Below are 16,344 nucleotides of genomic sequence, written 5' to 3'. Positions count from 1 at the left end.
TTGACACTTTGCCAAAGTTTTTTTTTATTACGTTGTTTAGTACTGCAAGGTTGAATTGAGTATGTGCACTACACAGAGAAAATATGCAAATACTTGCTAAAACACGCCAATAGGATCTCGCTAGCTTGTGCTTGGCTTTGTCCAGCGCCTTGCTTGTTCTGCCCGCTATGGTTAATTTGCTCCTACTGTAAACGACACAGATGAACTATCTTGGTTTAGTGAATATAAATATCTTTGCTACATTTATCCATTCAGTAGCGGGGAAAGCCTCCGTGAAGATGGTGTACGGCGTAATGAAATATGTCACAATGTGTACGGGGCATTAGCAGAGGGGGAGAGCTGAAGTGCGGTCTGACTTTGAGAGGTGGACCCCCTGATGCTCTCCTTCCGCTGAGACTGACCGTCAGATGCAGACACCATCAGTCCAGTAAAATAAAGAAAACAAATGATTTCAATTTATGCTCATTTAAGCTGGGCCTCACAAGTAATACCACAAATGATCTATTACCAGTCTGATTATATACCTAAAGTTTTTAAAAATAGAATTTCAAAATGGTTTGAGAAGAACAACATTGGCAGGGCAATTCAAGCATAGCCAACAGACAGTGATAATGTATTGGGCATATAGCCTACTGCACAAACCTCATTGCTCCAGAACAGCTTTTAAATAGGTTGTTGCATAGGCTTACTTTTTTAAAGTCCATGTTTACATTTTTTATTTTATTTTTAATACAAAAATATGAGCGGTAGATCTAGGCCTGCATTTTGACTCCAAGTGATCTCGGCTCAGAAAAGTTTGGTGACCTCTGATTCTAGGTCTATTTCAAGAGCAGGCTCCAGACAATGACGTGTATAAACCCTGGCTGACTGACATGGGGCACTTGTATTGAAGCCACCACGCATATGGGTACTCCTCTAGTGGACTCGTGATCTACAGACTGACGATGCCATTGGTATGGGAAAAGACAGATTTGGCAGGTGTGGGAGCTGCTGATCTGGCAACCCTGTTGTCAATCTTCTCCACCCTGCCAAAGGTGCAGAGATTAGGCAAGGACAGTGAAACTAAACATGTCAGCTGAAAATGGCACGCTGGCTTTCTCTCTCTATGAAAAAGGGATATGTTGTTTCATCATTAGCCCTCCATCCCTTTGCGTCTCAGAGATGCCAGGTGTGCAACCTAGCCTGTTTGTTCTTTACGATCTTTTCACCAATGTCAATTTTCTCCGCATTTTGTTGATGGCTGCCCATAGTCACTATAAACTGTCTGAATCCAGTCTAATTGACTTACCAGCTTCTTCATGAGTTTAGGATGATAACGATGCTTTTGGTTTCTCTGTTAGTGATCCTCAACCTGTGGCCCTCTCTCGCCCCCTGCAGGCCAAGTCGTGTATCTGTCACATGTGCGGCGCCCACCTGAACCGGCTCCACTCCTGCCTCTCCTGCGTCTTCTTCGGCTGCTTCACCAAGAAACACATTCACGAGCACGCCAAAAACAAACGACACAATCTAGGTAAGATGATCACAAGCACGACAACTGACACAACCCTGCTTATGAGAACGTCACAGCAAAGAGCTGTGTGGCTGTAGTGTAGCTCCTCCCCTATGGACCACGGCCTGAGTCCCATCATCTCAGCCCTGCCCTCCGAGAGGAGAGGCCATAGAACATCTGCTCAGCTCCACTGCCTCAGTCTCCTAACACATTCATATTCAACACATCAGACCTGATCAGCATCATCAGCACCACCACAACACTCCGCCCACTCCCTCAGTCTCCTAACACATTCATATTCAACACATCAGACCTGATCAGCACCACCACAACACTCCGCCCACTGCCAGGTCTCCCCCCGAAACATCAAAGACCTCTAATTACCCCCTCCGCTTAACGAGGTAGGCCTTGGCCGCCCCTCCGCCGCCTCTATTCACATAAGTAGCTAATTCTACTGTTGTGGAGGAGGGTAATGAAGCACCCAGCCTGCTTCATAAAGCAGAGAGACGGTAATTAATCACAACACAATGCAACACCCCAGGACTATTCCCCAGGAGCTATTGAATGTCACCTGTGTATTTGGTCCCACCTAGACTCTAGGCACCAATGAGTTATTTGCTGCAGCTAGGTCAGTGCATTGCAGACCAGGGTCTAATTGGCCTTGTCCTCTTCCTTTTTTCAATAATGTGCGACTGCACTGCAACGCAAAGTAATGGGCCTCCGGCTCGAAGCTAGGATAGGATATACACTCACCGGCCAGTTTATTAGGTACACTAATCTAGTGCCAGCCCCCTTGCCTCCAGAACAGCCTGAATTCTCCGGTGCATTCTCCGGTGCTGACGTGATGACATCATGCAGTTTCTGCAGATTGGACGGCGGTACACCACCACCACCACCAGTCTGTACTGTTGACACCAGTCAAGATGGGTCCATGGACTCATGCTGCTTACGCCAAATCCTGACTCGGCCATCAGCAAGACGCAACAGGAACCGGGATTTGTCGGACCAGGCAATGTTTTTCCACTCCTCAATTGTCCGGTGTTGATGACTGCGTGCACATTGGAGTCGCTTCTTGTTTGTAGCTGCTAGGAGTGGGACCCAGTGTGGTAGTCTGCAGCAATAGCCCATCCGCGACAAGGATCGACAAGTTGTTCGTTCCGAGATGCTGTTCTGCACACCACTGTTGTCCTGCGCCTGTTGGCTTGCACGATTCTTGGCGTTCTCCTTCGACCCCTGTTTTCACCCACAGGACTGCCGCTGACTGGATGTGTTTTGTTTGTCGCACCATTCTCGGTAAACGCTAGACACTGTCGTGCGTGAAATGCCCAGGCGGTTGGCCGTTTCTGAGATACTGAATCTGGCGTGGCTGGCACCGATGATCATACCACGCTCGCTCACTTAGGTCTCTCGTTTTGCCCATTCTAACGGTCAATGGGACTGTAACTGAATGCCTCGATGCCTGTCAGCCTGCTTTATATAGCAAGCCACGGCCACGTGACTGTCTGTAGGAGAGATCCCTTTTTGTGAACGGGGTGGTGTACCTAATAAACTGTCCACAGTGTGTGTATAGCAATTGCTTTTCTCTTCCCAATATAGGGAATAAATGGACAAAAGTTATTGTGCCATGTTTAGATGTACTAATGCTTGTTAGGGGGATGATATAGGCTGGTGTTAGTGTTGTGGCAGTGCAGGCTTCCTATGTGCTTGGCAACACAGACCGTTCAGTGTTATCTCCTAGCCCAGGCCCGTGCGCGCCCTCCCTCCCAGCCACTCTGGAGATTAATTGGTGTGTTAATTAGGTTAGCTACTGAATAAAAATGTGCCAGCGTGCAGATAGATTTACGCTACAGCAGCAGAAGAAAAGGACAGATCTCACCAGACTAGCGTGCAGGGTAATTAACACGTCTTCGTAAACACTACAGAATTAAATTAAAACGATTCCTTCTCTTCTTGATCCTTTCACTCCATTTTCCTTAAATGTTCTTCCTTTCAGATATTTGATCTGTTCTTCTATTTACCTCATGTTATGTTTGTCTTCTCTCTTTCTCCCCCTCCCTTTTCTGCGTTCCCATGGTTACCTGAAGGTCCATTGGTTTATTTTCGTTTTGGTCTTCTCTCCAGCAATAAGCCTGGTCTCACCTTGTTACGCAACTCTGTTTCGTTCTCTCTCCTGTTCTTGTCGTGCCGTTGACAGCGTGGCTGTCATACAATCTGAGGCCTAAGGCTAGTGTTTCACTCTCTCTGTTGTGCTCGATTAGGGAGTTGCCTCCGTCGTTGATGTGACAATCTGCAGGGAGGTTCTCTTTTCACGGCAATATCAGCATTATAGGCTTAGGTGCAATATCCACGGCATGTTGCATCTGTAGAACAAAGTTTTTATTTGTTTTGGTGTGAATTGAATCTACAGGCAGACTTGATGTTCTTGTATTTGCTATCAGCATCAGCTTGGTACTAATTCACCTATACCTGCAGGGCCCAGCCTGACATTTTCAATACATTCAGTCACACCAGTCAACACTATATCTAATCCACATTAATACTGTAGTTAATCATGCGGCCGACCATTTACACACACACACACACACACACACACGCACGCGCGCGCGATGTACACCTGCCTCAAGCAGGCAATTGAAAGAGGCAGGTTGTCATGGGAACTGCAAACAGGTATTGACGCTGCAGTTGCTTAAAAGGTGAGGAGGATATGATAGGTAACGGGATAGAGAGGTAGCTTTCACCTGTTTTTTGTCTGTTTCTCTCCCGCTGGCTGTGTCTCAGTAAAGATGTCAGCACATAAGCTGGCCTTGCAGAGGTATAGAATGTGTTCAAGAGTGGTGTAGCTGCTAGCTAGCTGCATACCCACCTTTCTCAACAGCTAACCCGGGGGCTACAAATTAGCCAACATAGCCTTGAGCTTATTCGTTCCTTCCTCCTCCCATCTAATTTCTTCCTCTCTCGGTCTCTCTTTTTATCTTCCAGCTATAGATCTATTGTACGGCGGGATATACTGCTTTGTGTGCCAAGACTACATATACGACAAAGACATGGAACAGATTGCCAAAGAGGAACAAAGGAAAGCGTGGAAGTTGCAAGGTAGGTTCTTTCCCCTATTTAACCCCTCAGTAGTGCCCTCTGGCTTGCAACATAGCACACTGACACCTCAGCTGTAGGTACATCTTTAGGGATCCACAGTGTAGTACATTGATGCACCTCTTGTTGTACATGCACTATGTAAAACACCTGTATTCACTAATAGAGATTCCACTGCCTTGGGCCATGTATGTTTCCATATTTCTTATTCACTTCCTCTCAGGCTTATGGTTAAGCTACCTGGCTTGTTAAATTTTAAGTTTATTTATTTTTGTTTTCTTTCCTGTCGTTTGAATGTCAGGTGTAGGGGAGAAGTATTCGACGTGGGAGCCCACCAAGCGAGAGCTGGAACTGCTGCGGCACAATCCAAAGCGCCGGAAAATAACAACAAACTGCACCATCGGTGAGGGCACCTCCAGCGCTGCAGAGGCTGGCTATAGCAAGAGTTGTCTTGCGCCTGGTCCCATTATCCTAGCTCCTTACCCTGGTCCCTTTATCCTAGCTCCTTACCCTGGTCCCTTTTCATCCTAGCTCCTTACCCTGGTCCCTTTTCATCCTAGCTCCTTACCCTGGTCCCTTTTCATCCTAGCTCCTTACCCTGGTCCCTTTTCATCCTAGCTCCTTACCCTGGTCCCTTTTCATCCTAGCTCCTTACCCTGGTCCCTTTTCCTCCTAGCTCCTTACCCTGGTCCCTTTTCCTCCTAGCTCCTTACCCTGGTCCCTTTTCCTCCTAGCTCCTTACCCTGGTCCCTTTTCCTCCTAGCTCCTTACCCTGGTCCCTTTTCCTCCTAGCTCCTTACCCTGGTCCCTTTTCCTCCTAGCTCCTTACCCTGGTCCCTTTTCCTCCTAGCTCCTTACCCTGGTCCCTTTTCCTCCTAGCTCCTTACCCTGGTCCCTTTTCCTCCTAGCTCCTTACCCTGGTCCCTTTTCCTCCTAGCTCCTTACCCTGGTCCCTTTTCCTCCTAGCTCCTTACCCTGGTCCCTTTTCCTCCTAGCTCCTTACCCTGGTCCCTTTTCCTCCTAGCTCCTTACCCTGGTCCCTTTTCCTCCTAGCTCCTTACCCTGGTCCCTTTTCCTCCTAGCTCCTTACCCTGGTCCCTTTTCCTCCTAGCTCCTTACCCTGGTCCCTTTTCCTCCTAGCTCCTTACCCTGGTCCCTTTTCCTCCTAGCTCCTTACCCTGGGCTTTCCCATTTCTGTGTTTCCAAATATGAAGAAACACAATGACGGGATAAGCGATATGGCAGAAGGAAGTTCTAAGGCTTGGTGGTGTCATTGCCATATTGAACACACCAGACCTGCAAACACTGAAGGGTTAGAGGAAGGAGGCCGGGACTAACACAAGCCTGGTCTGCATCTCTCTTTCTGGGTGTAGTTCATTCCCTATGAGGTTCAGTATGATGACAGCAGCTGCAGTGCAGACTGTGGGTGTCTGGAGCACATGGGTGGATAGAACTCCCAGTCTCTCCTGAATCTCATTGCAGGGACTCCAGTTGGGTGTGTCTGAAAATGTGTGCGCAAGAGAGAAATATACACAGTAGTGTTAGGTACTAAATACACCAGACAACAAGGAAAAGCTCAAACCAAGTTTATTCACCCAATGGGTCAGACAGCTTAACAGACAGGCATGTTCCCACCAGTACAAGTGTGTGTGTGTGTGTGTGTGTGTGTGTGTGTGTGTGTGTGTGTGTGTGTGTGTATACCCCACTTTAGGTGAAGTCTCCTCCTTTTCTGAAAGTTAAGTGATACGGGTAATAAACTGTTCCTTCTCCCTTAATGTGACCTGACATGACCTCTGCCCCCATTCCTCACTAATCCACAGCTCCCCACCCTTATCAGTGACCACAACCATGCGACTGCCTTTCCCCTTACTCAGTAACATTCCAAGCCCCTATCCATATCCAACCTTCATTGACCCCATCATATACATTCCTCCTACAGATAACCATTCACTTCTGGTGTAGCAAGTAGTTCAAATTACAGCCCAACAACTGAAGCCAGACTGTGGCCCTTCTCCTTTCCACAGGATAACTGATGTCTAACAATAACGGGAACGTTCCGTATTCTCCTCTGTCCCTCAAGTACCATGAACAAGGAGATTTCATATTTCAAGTTCAGAAGTCAGAACTCATCAGTAGTATGTTATCGATCAGGGATTTCTGTAGTGCTGTCCATTGGGGAAATAAAACCTTCCTCTCCTCCTTTTCTCACCCCTCATCCACACAGCGAGGGAGCAGCTCTGCTCACACTGAGATGGAGAATCAATGGTGTTAAACAGCGTCCCTGCAGGCGACTGCTAGCCGCTCGCTGTCCCTCTCCTCTCGCTCTATGCTAAACGTAATGAGGTTGGATGAGATGAAAAAAGACCAAGTCTAAATGTGTTTTTGTCAAGCTGCCTGTGTGTGTGTGGCTGAGTCCAAGTACATTGAACCTGAATGAAGCCTAGGTGACACACAGAGAATGGTGCATGATGGGGAATGTGTTCATGTCCAGAAGGCAGAAGCCTCCTCGCTCTCTTGACAGGTGCTCGCAACTGGATCTGCTTGTCTTCTCCTCAATCCCTCTCTCGTTCCGTTCCTCGTCCCTGTTTTCTCTCTTAACTAAACTCCCAGGGTTGTAACGTGAGCAGGTGGTCAGGAACAAGGACTTGGAGCAGGTCCAGGCTTCAGAGCATGGCATTTAGCCTCTGTCTGTGTGTGTCTGTGCAAGAGGGAGACAAATATTCAGTAGTATGTTATTATTGATCAGGGGTTTATGAAGTGCGGTACAGTGGGGGGAAATGACCTTCGTTTCGCATCCCTCTCTTTCTCACCCCTCCACACAGCGAGGGAGCAGCTCAGAGATGGAGAATGAATGGTGTTAAACGGCATCGCTGCAGGCTACTGCTAGCCGCTAACCACTCGCGTTCCCTCTGTGCTCTCGCTCTCTCTGTCTCTCTCTCTCTCTCTTTCTCTCTCTCGTGAGAAATATCAAATGTGATAATTTTTTTGTCAAGATGCGCTCTTGCCCGCTTAGGAAAGACACAGAGAATGGTGCACTGTGGGAGGTGTTTTCATGTCCGGAAGGGAGCGACCTCCTCACTCTTGTCTCTCCCTCTCCATCCCTCCTCCTTTTCCCTCCATCTCTCTTTTTCTTGTAACTAAACTTCTAGAGGGAGCAGCTGGTCAGGGCCAACGTGTGTGGCGTGTGTGCCTGGTCTCACCTGTCAGGGACGCCCATCTCTCTGGGTCTCTTACCCTGTTGTCCTGCCAGTTTGGGGCTGCTGTGTTCACTCCAACCTTCCTCTAGGGACCACTGTGGCCATCTGTGATAGTGTGGCCTCCACTGGTTCTCGTTTACTGTGGTGCTTTTGGCACTGGAAATTATATTCAAGATGTGTTTTCTCTGTCTGTCTGTTTCTGTCTGTCTCTTGCTCTCGCGCTCTCTGTCTCTTGCTCTCGCGCTCTCTGTCTCTTGCTCTCGCGCTCTCTGTCTCTCTCTCGCGCTCTCTGTCTCTCTCTCGCGCTCTCTGTCTCTCTCTCGCGCTCTCTGTCTCTCTCTCGCGCTCTCTGTCTCTCTCTCGCGCTCTCTGTCTCTCTCTCGCGCTCTCTCTCTCTCTCTCGCGCTCTCTCTCTCTCTCGCGCGCGCTCTCTCTCTCTCTCGCGCGTGCTCGCGCTCTCTCTCTCTCTCTCTCGCGCTCTCTCTCTCTCTCGCGCGCGCGCGCGCGCGCGCGCGCGCTCTCTCTCTCTCTCTCTCTCTCTCTCTCTCTCTCTCTCTCTCTCTCTCTCTCGCGCTCTCTCTCTCTCTCTCGCGCTCTCTCTCTCTCTCGCGCTCTCTCTCTCGCGCTGTCTCTCGCGCTCTCTTGTCTCTCGCGCTCTCTTGTCTCTCGCGCTCTCTTGTCTCTCGCGCTCTCTCGTCTCTCGCGCTCTCTCGTCTCTCGCGCTCTCTCTCGCGCTCTCTCTCTCTCTCGCGCTCTCTTGTCTCTCGCGCTCTCTTGTCTCTCGCGCTCTCTCGTCTCTCGCGCTCTCTCGTCTCTCGCGCTCTCTCGCGCTCTCTGTCTCGCGCTCTCTCGCGCGCTCTCTGTCTCGCGCTCTCTCGCGCGCTCTCTGTCTCGCGCTCTCTCTGTCTCTCTCTCCCTCAGGTCTTCGAGGTCTGATCAACCTGGGAAACACGTGTTTTATGAACTGCATCGTCCAGGCCCTCACCCACACCCCCCTGCTGCGGGACTTCTTCCTGTCCGACAGACACAAGTGTGAGATGCAGTCCAACTCCTGTCTGGTGTGTGAGATGTCACAGCTCTTTCAGGAGGTAAGGGCTTAAAAAATATATTTCTCTTTCAGTCTCACACGCCTCCTTTCTCCTACCTCTTTCTCTCTCAGCCCACCTCTACAGCTGTCTAACCTTCATCCGTCTCAGCCCAACTATCTTCACTTTTCTTTTCTCCCTCTAAAACTATTATTGTGGACGTACTTAGAACGTAGTATGGTTTAAGTGCCTGTTTCATCCCGCCCCTTCTCCAACCTTCATTTTCTCCCTCATCCCTCTTATTTTCTCTCTCATTTCTCTTATTCACCTTTACTTTCTTTCTCTCTTCATCCCCCTCCTTGTTCCATTTTTATCTGTCCCTCTTTTCCACATCCTCTGCCTCTCCTAATGTTTCCCTTTTCGTCCCTCTCTCTCTCTCAGTTCTACTCGGGCCACCGCTCGCCCCACATTCCCTTCCGGCTGCTGCACCTGGTGTGGACTCACGCTCGCCACCTTGCGGGCTACGAGCAGCAGGATGCCCACGAGTTCCTCATCGCTGCCCTGGATGTGCTGCACCGCCACTGCAAAGGTCTGCATCATAGTACACGCACGCACAGACACACACATACACACTACATTATAAGCCTTAGAACTACCTTGTGCATACGGGAAGTATTCAGACCCCTTGACTTTTTCCACATTTTGTTACGTTTACAGCCTTGTTAAATTGGATAACATTTTATTTCTCATCAATCTACACACAGTACCCCATAATGACAAAGCAAAAACAGGTTTTTATAAATATTTGCAAATTTATTAGTTTTTTTTTTTTTAGTATTCAGACTCTTTACTCAGTACTTTGTTGAAGCACCTATTGGTAGCGATTACAGCCTCGAGTCTTCTTGGGTATGACGCTACAACCTTGGCACACCTGTATTTGGGGAGTTCCTCCCATTCTTCTCTGCAGATCCTCTCAAGCTTTGTCGGGTTGGACGGGGAGCGTCACTGCACAGCTATTTTCAGGTGTCTTCAGAGATGTTTGATCGGGTTCAAGTCCGGGGTCTGGCTGGGCCACTCAAGGACATTCAGAGACTTGTCCCGAAGCCACTCCTGCATCATATTGGCTGTGTACTTAGGGTTGTTGTCCTGTTGGAAGGTGAACCTTTGTTTATGTGTAACTCTGTGTTTTTGTTTTTGTCGCACTGCTTTTGCTTTATCTTGGCCAGGTTGCAGTTGTAAATTAGAACTTGTTCTCAACTGGCCGACCTGGTTAAATAAAGGTGAAATTAAAAAAATAAAAACATTCACCCCACTCTGGTCCTGAGCGCTCTGAAGCAGGTTTTCATCAAGGATCCCTCTGTACTTTGCTCCGTTCATCTTTCCCTCGATCCTGACTGGTCTTCCAGTCCCTGCCTCTGAAAAACATCCCCACAACATAATGTTGCTACCACCATGCTTCACCGTAGGGATGGTGCCAGGTTTCCTCCAGACGTGACTGTTGGCATTCAGGCCAAAGAGTTCAATCTTGGTTTCATCAGACCAGAGAATCTTGTTTCTCATGGTCAGAGTCCTTTAGGTGCCTTTCGGCAAACTCCAAACGGGCTGTTTCCGTCTGGCCCCTCTACCATGAAGGCCTGATTGCTGCCGAGATGGTTGTCCTTCTGGAAGGTTCTCTCATTTCCACAGAGGAACTCTGGAGCTCTGTCAGAGACCATCGGGTGCTTGGTCTTGGTGGTTCCAAACTTCTTCCATTTAAGAATGATGGAGGCCACTGTGTTCTTGGGGACCTTCAATGCTGCGGACATTTTTTGTACCCTTCCCCAGATCTGTGCCTCTACAATCCTGTCTCGGAGCTCTTCGGACAATTCCTTTGACCTAATGGCTTGGTTTTTGCTCTGACATGCCATGTCAACTGTGGGACTTTATATAGACAGATGTGCGCCTTTCCAAATCATGTCCAATCAATTGAATTTTTCACAGGTGGACTCCAATCAAATTGTAGAAACATCTCAAGGATGATCAATGGAAACAGGATGCACCTGAGCTCAATTTTGAGTCTCATAGCAAAGGGTCTGAATACTTATAAAACAGAAATATCTTATTTATATATTTTTTATAAATTTGCAAAAAATGTCTAAACCTGTTTTTGCTTTGTCATTATGGGGTATTGTGTGTTGATTGATGAGGATAACTAGTCTATTTTAGATTAAGGCAGTAATGTAACAAAATGTAAAAAACAAAAAGGGAAGTGGTCTGAATACTTTCTGAATACACTGTATATACAGAAACGCATATATTACACAGATTTACACACACACACACACAGATTGTAGAAAGCAGACTGCTCTACTCAAATGGCACCCACACTCTCTACTTCAGCCACAGTCAACGGGTGGGAGGAAAAGCAGGAATATGAGCGAGGGGGAGACAAGGAACTGCAGAGGAGGGGAGTGTGGGAAATGGCTGTGCTGGTCTGCTAACTGCCCCGATCAGGCTGATAACTGATGGCCTGGATGAGATGAGATGAGAGGCAGATAACTAACTGCCTGGATGAAATGAGATGCAAATGACTGACTGGCAGCCTGGATGAGATGAGCTGAGAGGTTACTAATTGACACAGACACTCTACATAAAAGCGCTGATTGTGTTTGCTTGGCTCTGTGTCGTCCTCCACCATCCCTCTCTCTCTCTCGTTCCCTCTCTGATATTGTGGTAAGGGGGAGGGGAGGGTTGATATGGTAGTTCGACATGCTTTGATTCTCAATCGTGTGTCCGTGTCCCTGTGCTCACCAAGGAGATGACAACGGGAAGAAGGCTAACAACCCCAATAACTGCAACTGCATCATCGACCAAATCTTCACTGGAGGCCTGCAGTCTGACGTCACATGTCAAGTCTGCCAGTAAGCTCCTGTGTGTGTGTGTGTGTCATTTGTTTTTTTCCTTTTATGTGACATTTATGCTTCATCCTTACTTTGTCTCTGTGTCTCTGTCTCTCTGTCTGTGCTCATGTTGCATCATGTTTTACATCACTCAGTGTCAGCCTTGGTCTGACCCCCTCTCCTCTGCAGTGAGTCAGGGAGAGTGGGACTGATTTGAACAGACACACACCACCCACTGTTTCACTCCCTCTGCTGTAGCAGGCCCCCTACTGGACAGTGTAGATTGACAGTGTTCTATCCCCACCTGGTGGACACTTGGAGCATTGCACAATCTTTGTTTGATGCATTGATTTAGAAACCTTTTGTGCAACATTTTGAATACATAAACTCAGCAAAAAAAGAAACATCCTCTCACTGTCAACTGCGTTTATTTTCAGCAAACTTAACGCGTAAATATTTGTATGAACATAACAAGATTCAACAACTGAGACAATAACTGAACAAGTTCCACAGACATGTTACTAACAGAAATTGAATAATGTGTCCCTGAACAAAAAACAAAAAGGGGGTCAAAATCAAAAGTAACAGTCAGTATCTGGTGTGGCCACCAGCTGCATTAAGTACGGCAGTGCATCTCCTCCTCATGGACTGCACCAGATTTGCCAGTTCTTGCTGTGAGATGTTATGCCACTCTTCCACCAAGGCACCTGCAAGTTCCTGGACATTTCTGGGGGGAATGGCCCTAGCCCTCACCCTCTGATCCAACAGGTCCCAGATGTGCTCATTGGGATTGAGATCTGGGCTCTTCGCTGACTATGGCAGAACACTGACATTCCTGTCTTGCAGGAAATCACGCACAGAACGAGCAGTATGGCTGGTGGCATTGTAATGCTGGAGTGTCATGTCAGGATGAGCCTGCAGGATGGGTACCACATGAGGGAGGAGGATGTCTTCCCTGTAAGGCACAGTGATTAGATTGCCAGCAATGACAGCAAGCCCAGTCCGATGATGCTGTGACACACCGCCCCAGACCGATGTTCGGATGTACCGATCCTGTGCAGGTGTTACACGTGGTCTGACACTGCTAGGACGATCAGCTGTCCGTCCTGTCTCCCTGTAGCGCTGTCTTAGGCGTCTCACAGTACGGACATTGCAATATATTGCCCTGGCCTCATCTGTAGTCCTCATGCCTCCTTGCAGCATTCCTAAGGCACGTTCACGCAGACGAGCAGGGACCCTGGGCATCTTTCTTTTGGTGTTTTTCAGAGTCAGTAGAAAGGCCTCTTTAGTGTCCTAGGTTTTCATAACTGTGACCTTAATTGCCTACCGTCTGTAAGCCGTTAGTGTCTTAACGACCGTTCCACAGGTGCATGTTCATTAATTGTTTATGGTTCATTGAACAAGCATGGGAAACAGTGTTTAAACCCTTCTGTGAAGTTATTTGGATTTTTACGAATTATCTTTGAAAGACAGAGTCCTGAAAAGGGGACATTTCTTTTTTTTTTGCTGAGTTTACATGCAAACAAATATTGTCAGTGTTGTGACTACTTATATGGTGGGGGTCATAAGAAAGTTCCATAAGCTTCAGATCTGTCAAAGCCCAAACCTTACAGTGCCATTCCCTCAGACTCCTCCCCTCTCGTCCTGTAGCGGTGTTTCCACGACGATTGACCCGTTCTGGGACATCAGTTTGGACCTGCCGGGGTCGTCCACGCCCTTCTGGCCCCTCAGCCCCGGGGGGGACGGCAGCACACTCAACGGAGAGAGCCACCTCTCCGGGGCCACCACGCTCACAGACTGTCTTCGCAGGTACTACTCATACCTTTATCTCGGTTTCTTCCTCTCTATTTCTCTCTTTCTCTATCCCTCTCTCCATCTATCAAAGGCCACCACTCTGACTGTCTACTCCGGTATCTCATTACTATTCTTCACTTCCATATCACTTCCTGTTTGTCTCTCTAGTCTGCTGTCCAGCTCTCTCCACATCAATGGTGACACCACCAATCTCTTTCACACACACACACACACACACACACACACACACACCCGGAGTGTGTTCTGACCATGGTCCCGTCTTCTGCAGGTTTACCCGACCAGAACACTTGGGGAGCAGCGCCAAGATCAAATGTAGCGGTTGCCATAGTTACCAGGAGTCCACCAAACAGCTGACCATGAAGAAGCTCCCCATTGTGGCGTGTTTCCACCTCAAAGTCAGTGTGTGTGTTTTCTCTGTATTTGTGTAAAAGGTAGTGAGAGCTCCAGGTTTAGTTCCCTTTTCCACTTCAAACTCATGTCCTACCGCTGTTGTCTCTACCCGCTCTCTCTTTTTTCATGTTTTTCACTCTCCTCTTTCTCTCCTCTTTCTCTCTTTTCCCCCTCTCCAGCGGTTTGAACACTCAGCGAAGCTGCGGAGGAAGATCCCTACATACGTCTCCTTCCCCTTAGAGCTGGACATGACTCCCTTCATGGCCTCCAGGTCAGTCTGAACAATGAGCCAGGCCCACCGTGGAAAAGATGAGGGCTGCATCTCAGTAGTCTGAAGTTACTTCCTCATATTTTCGCCAGGTGAAGTCACCAAGTGAAAGTCAGCCCTCTGATGGTCTCCTTGCTATGTAGCTTTCACGTTGCGATTCTCAAATCAGTGCTAACGAAGGAAAGGAGACAAGGAAGGGAAGCCCCTTGAGTCAACTGAGATGCAGCCCTTCTCTGTCAGAATTAAATAGGTGTGTGTATGCGCTGTCTGACCAACCACGTCCATTTTCTGTGTGTTTAATTGGTGTGTTAACTTAATTAGCCAAACACAGGTGTGTGTGTGTGTGTGTACACATTAATGCAGAACTCCCTGTGCGCATCCCCTGATGCACAGCATGTCAAAACAACACCTGCTGCTGAGGGGGACTCAAATGGATTCAGATCGCTCTCCTCCAGAGAGGAAGAGCGATGCCTGGAACTGCATCAGTTAATTGACTGAATGAATGTGTGGGTGTGTATGAAAGAGATGTGTTATATTGGTGTGGAGGTGGGAATGTAATCTCTAGGGTTAGTGTCACACCAGGCAGTCAGTCAGGGGCCTCGTTGGAAACCGTGCCTGGCAGGTTGAGGTGTTAATGTCATAGCTAACTCGGCTTAATAGGGGTGCTTTAGGATTCATTGTAATCTACATGTGCGATATTCAAGGGATCATTCACCCAAATTACAAAATCACATTGGTTTCCTCGCCCTGTAAGCAGTTTATGGACAAGGTGAGACGGCAATCCATGCTTTGGTTTAGTTTTCCTGGTACTGTTAGCGGTAGCATGTGGCCGCGGTGACAGGGAAACTAAACCAAAGCATGGATTGCCGTCTCCTCTTGTCCATAGACGGGTTAAGGAAAACCAATATGTGATTGTCATTTTGATGAACTATCCCTGGAGTGAAGCCTGCGGATGGCTTAGTAGGACCGCCTTTGTTCATCGTTGCTGACATGTTGTCTGTGTGTCTTTCAGTAAAGAGAGCAGGATGAACGGACAGTACCAGCAGTCGGTAGACGTGTTCAACAACGACAATAAGTATGTGCGCTGTCCCTCTAACAATGCTACTAGGTTGCATATAAAGAACAATATAATGACAGTGAATTGGCTCTTACTTACTCTCTTGCTTTGACATGAACCAATTCTCATCCATTTTCTGCCTGGCTTCCTATCTCCTGTTCTCTCCCTCCAGGTATTCTCTGTTTGCGGTGGTCAACCACCAGGGCACTCTGGAGAGCGGTCACTACACCACGTTCATCCGGCAGCACAAGGACCAGTGGTTCAAGTGCGACGACGCCGTCATCACCAAGGCCAGCATCAAGGACGTGCTGGACAGCGAAGGGTAAGCTCTGAAAATATCCTAAGTTTGAACTGTGGTCATAACAAGTCATATTTGTTCACAAAAGAAGTACACTGGGCCTTTACTAGTATTAGCAGACTGATATGTAGACGTCTGTAGCACGGGCAGACTATTTATTTTGGCAGAAAGGGTAGCTGTATAATATAGAACAGTATCTTGCAGGATTCAATAGTTGGAATTGTAAGAGTTGACTGGAATCCAGAAAAGAACAAAACCCTGTCCTCAGACATGGACATCAAAAGGTGCAAAGACCCAAAACATCCACATCAAATTAAATATTTTTCTTGATCTAATATATCAAGAAAGTATTTTTATATTCCACAAGTATTATCAGATTAACTGTTTTGTACAGATAATGCTGGTTTACATTTTTTCACAAAAGTAGTGCGCTGGGTCTCTACTAGTCCTGTATTAGCGTACCTATATAGACATCTTCAGCGTGGGTAAAACGTTTTCTTTCTGCATTTGCCCCACCCCTTAGGCTTTTCTATTTTATTTAACTAGGCAAGTCGATGAAGAACACATTTTTATTTTACAATGACTGCCTACCAGGGAACTGCCTTGTTCAACGACAGAATTTTACCTTGTCAGCTCTGGGATTCGATCCAGCAACCTTTCGGTTACTGGCCCAACCCCAGTAGTGATTTCAAATTAATATCTGACCCTGTATTACTGGTTAGGGGCAGGTTTGACCTAGTCCAGCTAGGTCCGCTCCAAATGTAATCCAAAACTCCGTCTCCCCTTTCGGTTGATGTGTCATGATGCAGTAACCTCTACCTTCTGTTGTTCATACT

At 47.7% G+C, this 16,344-nt stretch overlaps 1 protein-coding gene across 1 annotated transcript in view; it reads left to right on the top strand.

Moving 5' to 3' along the window:
• Positions 1 to 16,344, top strand: part of usp22 (ubiquitin specific peptidase 22) — a 30,159-nt gene that overhangs the window by 12,362 nt on the left and 1,453 nt on the right. Inside the window, exons 2-12 of the mRNA XM_038991204.1 lie at positions 1,378 to 1,510; positions 4,469 to 4,582; positions 4,881 to 4,982; positions 8,698 to 8,864; positions 9,243 to 9,390; positions 11,596 to 11,701; positions 13,331 to 13,489; positions 13,764 to 13,890; positions 14,065 to 14,156; positions 15,166 to 15,228; positions 15,383 to 15,532. Coding sequence (XP_038847132.1) covers positions 1,378 to 1,510; positions 4,469 to 4,582; positions 4,881 to 4,982; positions 8,698 to 8,864; positions 9,243 to 9,390; positions 11,596 to 11,701; positions 13,331 to 13,489; positions 13,764 to 13,890; positions 14,065 to 14,156; positions 15,166 to 15,228; positions 15,383 to 15,532 — 1,361 coding nt within the window. The remainder of the gene's footprint in view (positions 1 to 1,377; positions 1,511 to 4,468; positions 4,583 to 4,880; positions 4,983 to 8,697; positions 8,865 to 9,242; positions 9,391 to 11,595; positions 11,702 to 13,330; positions 13,490 to 13,763; positions 13,891 to 14,064; positions 14,157 to 15,165; positions 15,229 to 15,382; positions 15,533 to 16,344) is intronic.

Source organism: Salvelinus namaycush, chromosome 4 (genome assembly GCF_016432855.1).
Source record: "Salvelinus namaycush isolate Seneca chromosome 4, SaNama_1.0, whole genome shotgun sequence".
In the NCBI taxonomy this organism is placed as follows: domain Eukaryota; kingdom Metazoa; phylum Chordata; class Actinopteri; order Salmoniformes; family Salmonidae; genus Salvelinus; species Salvelinus namaycush.
This window is presented reverse-complemented; position numbering and strand designations above follow the sequence as displayed.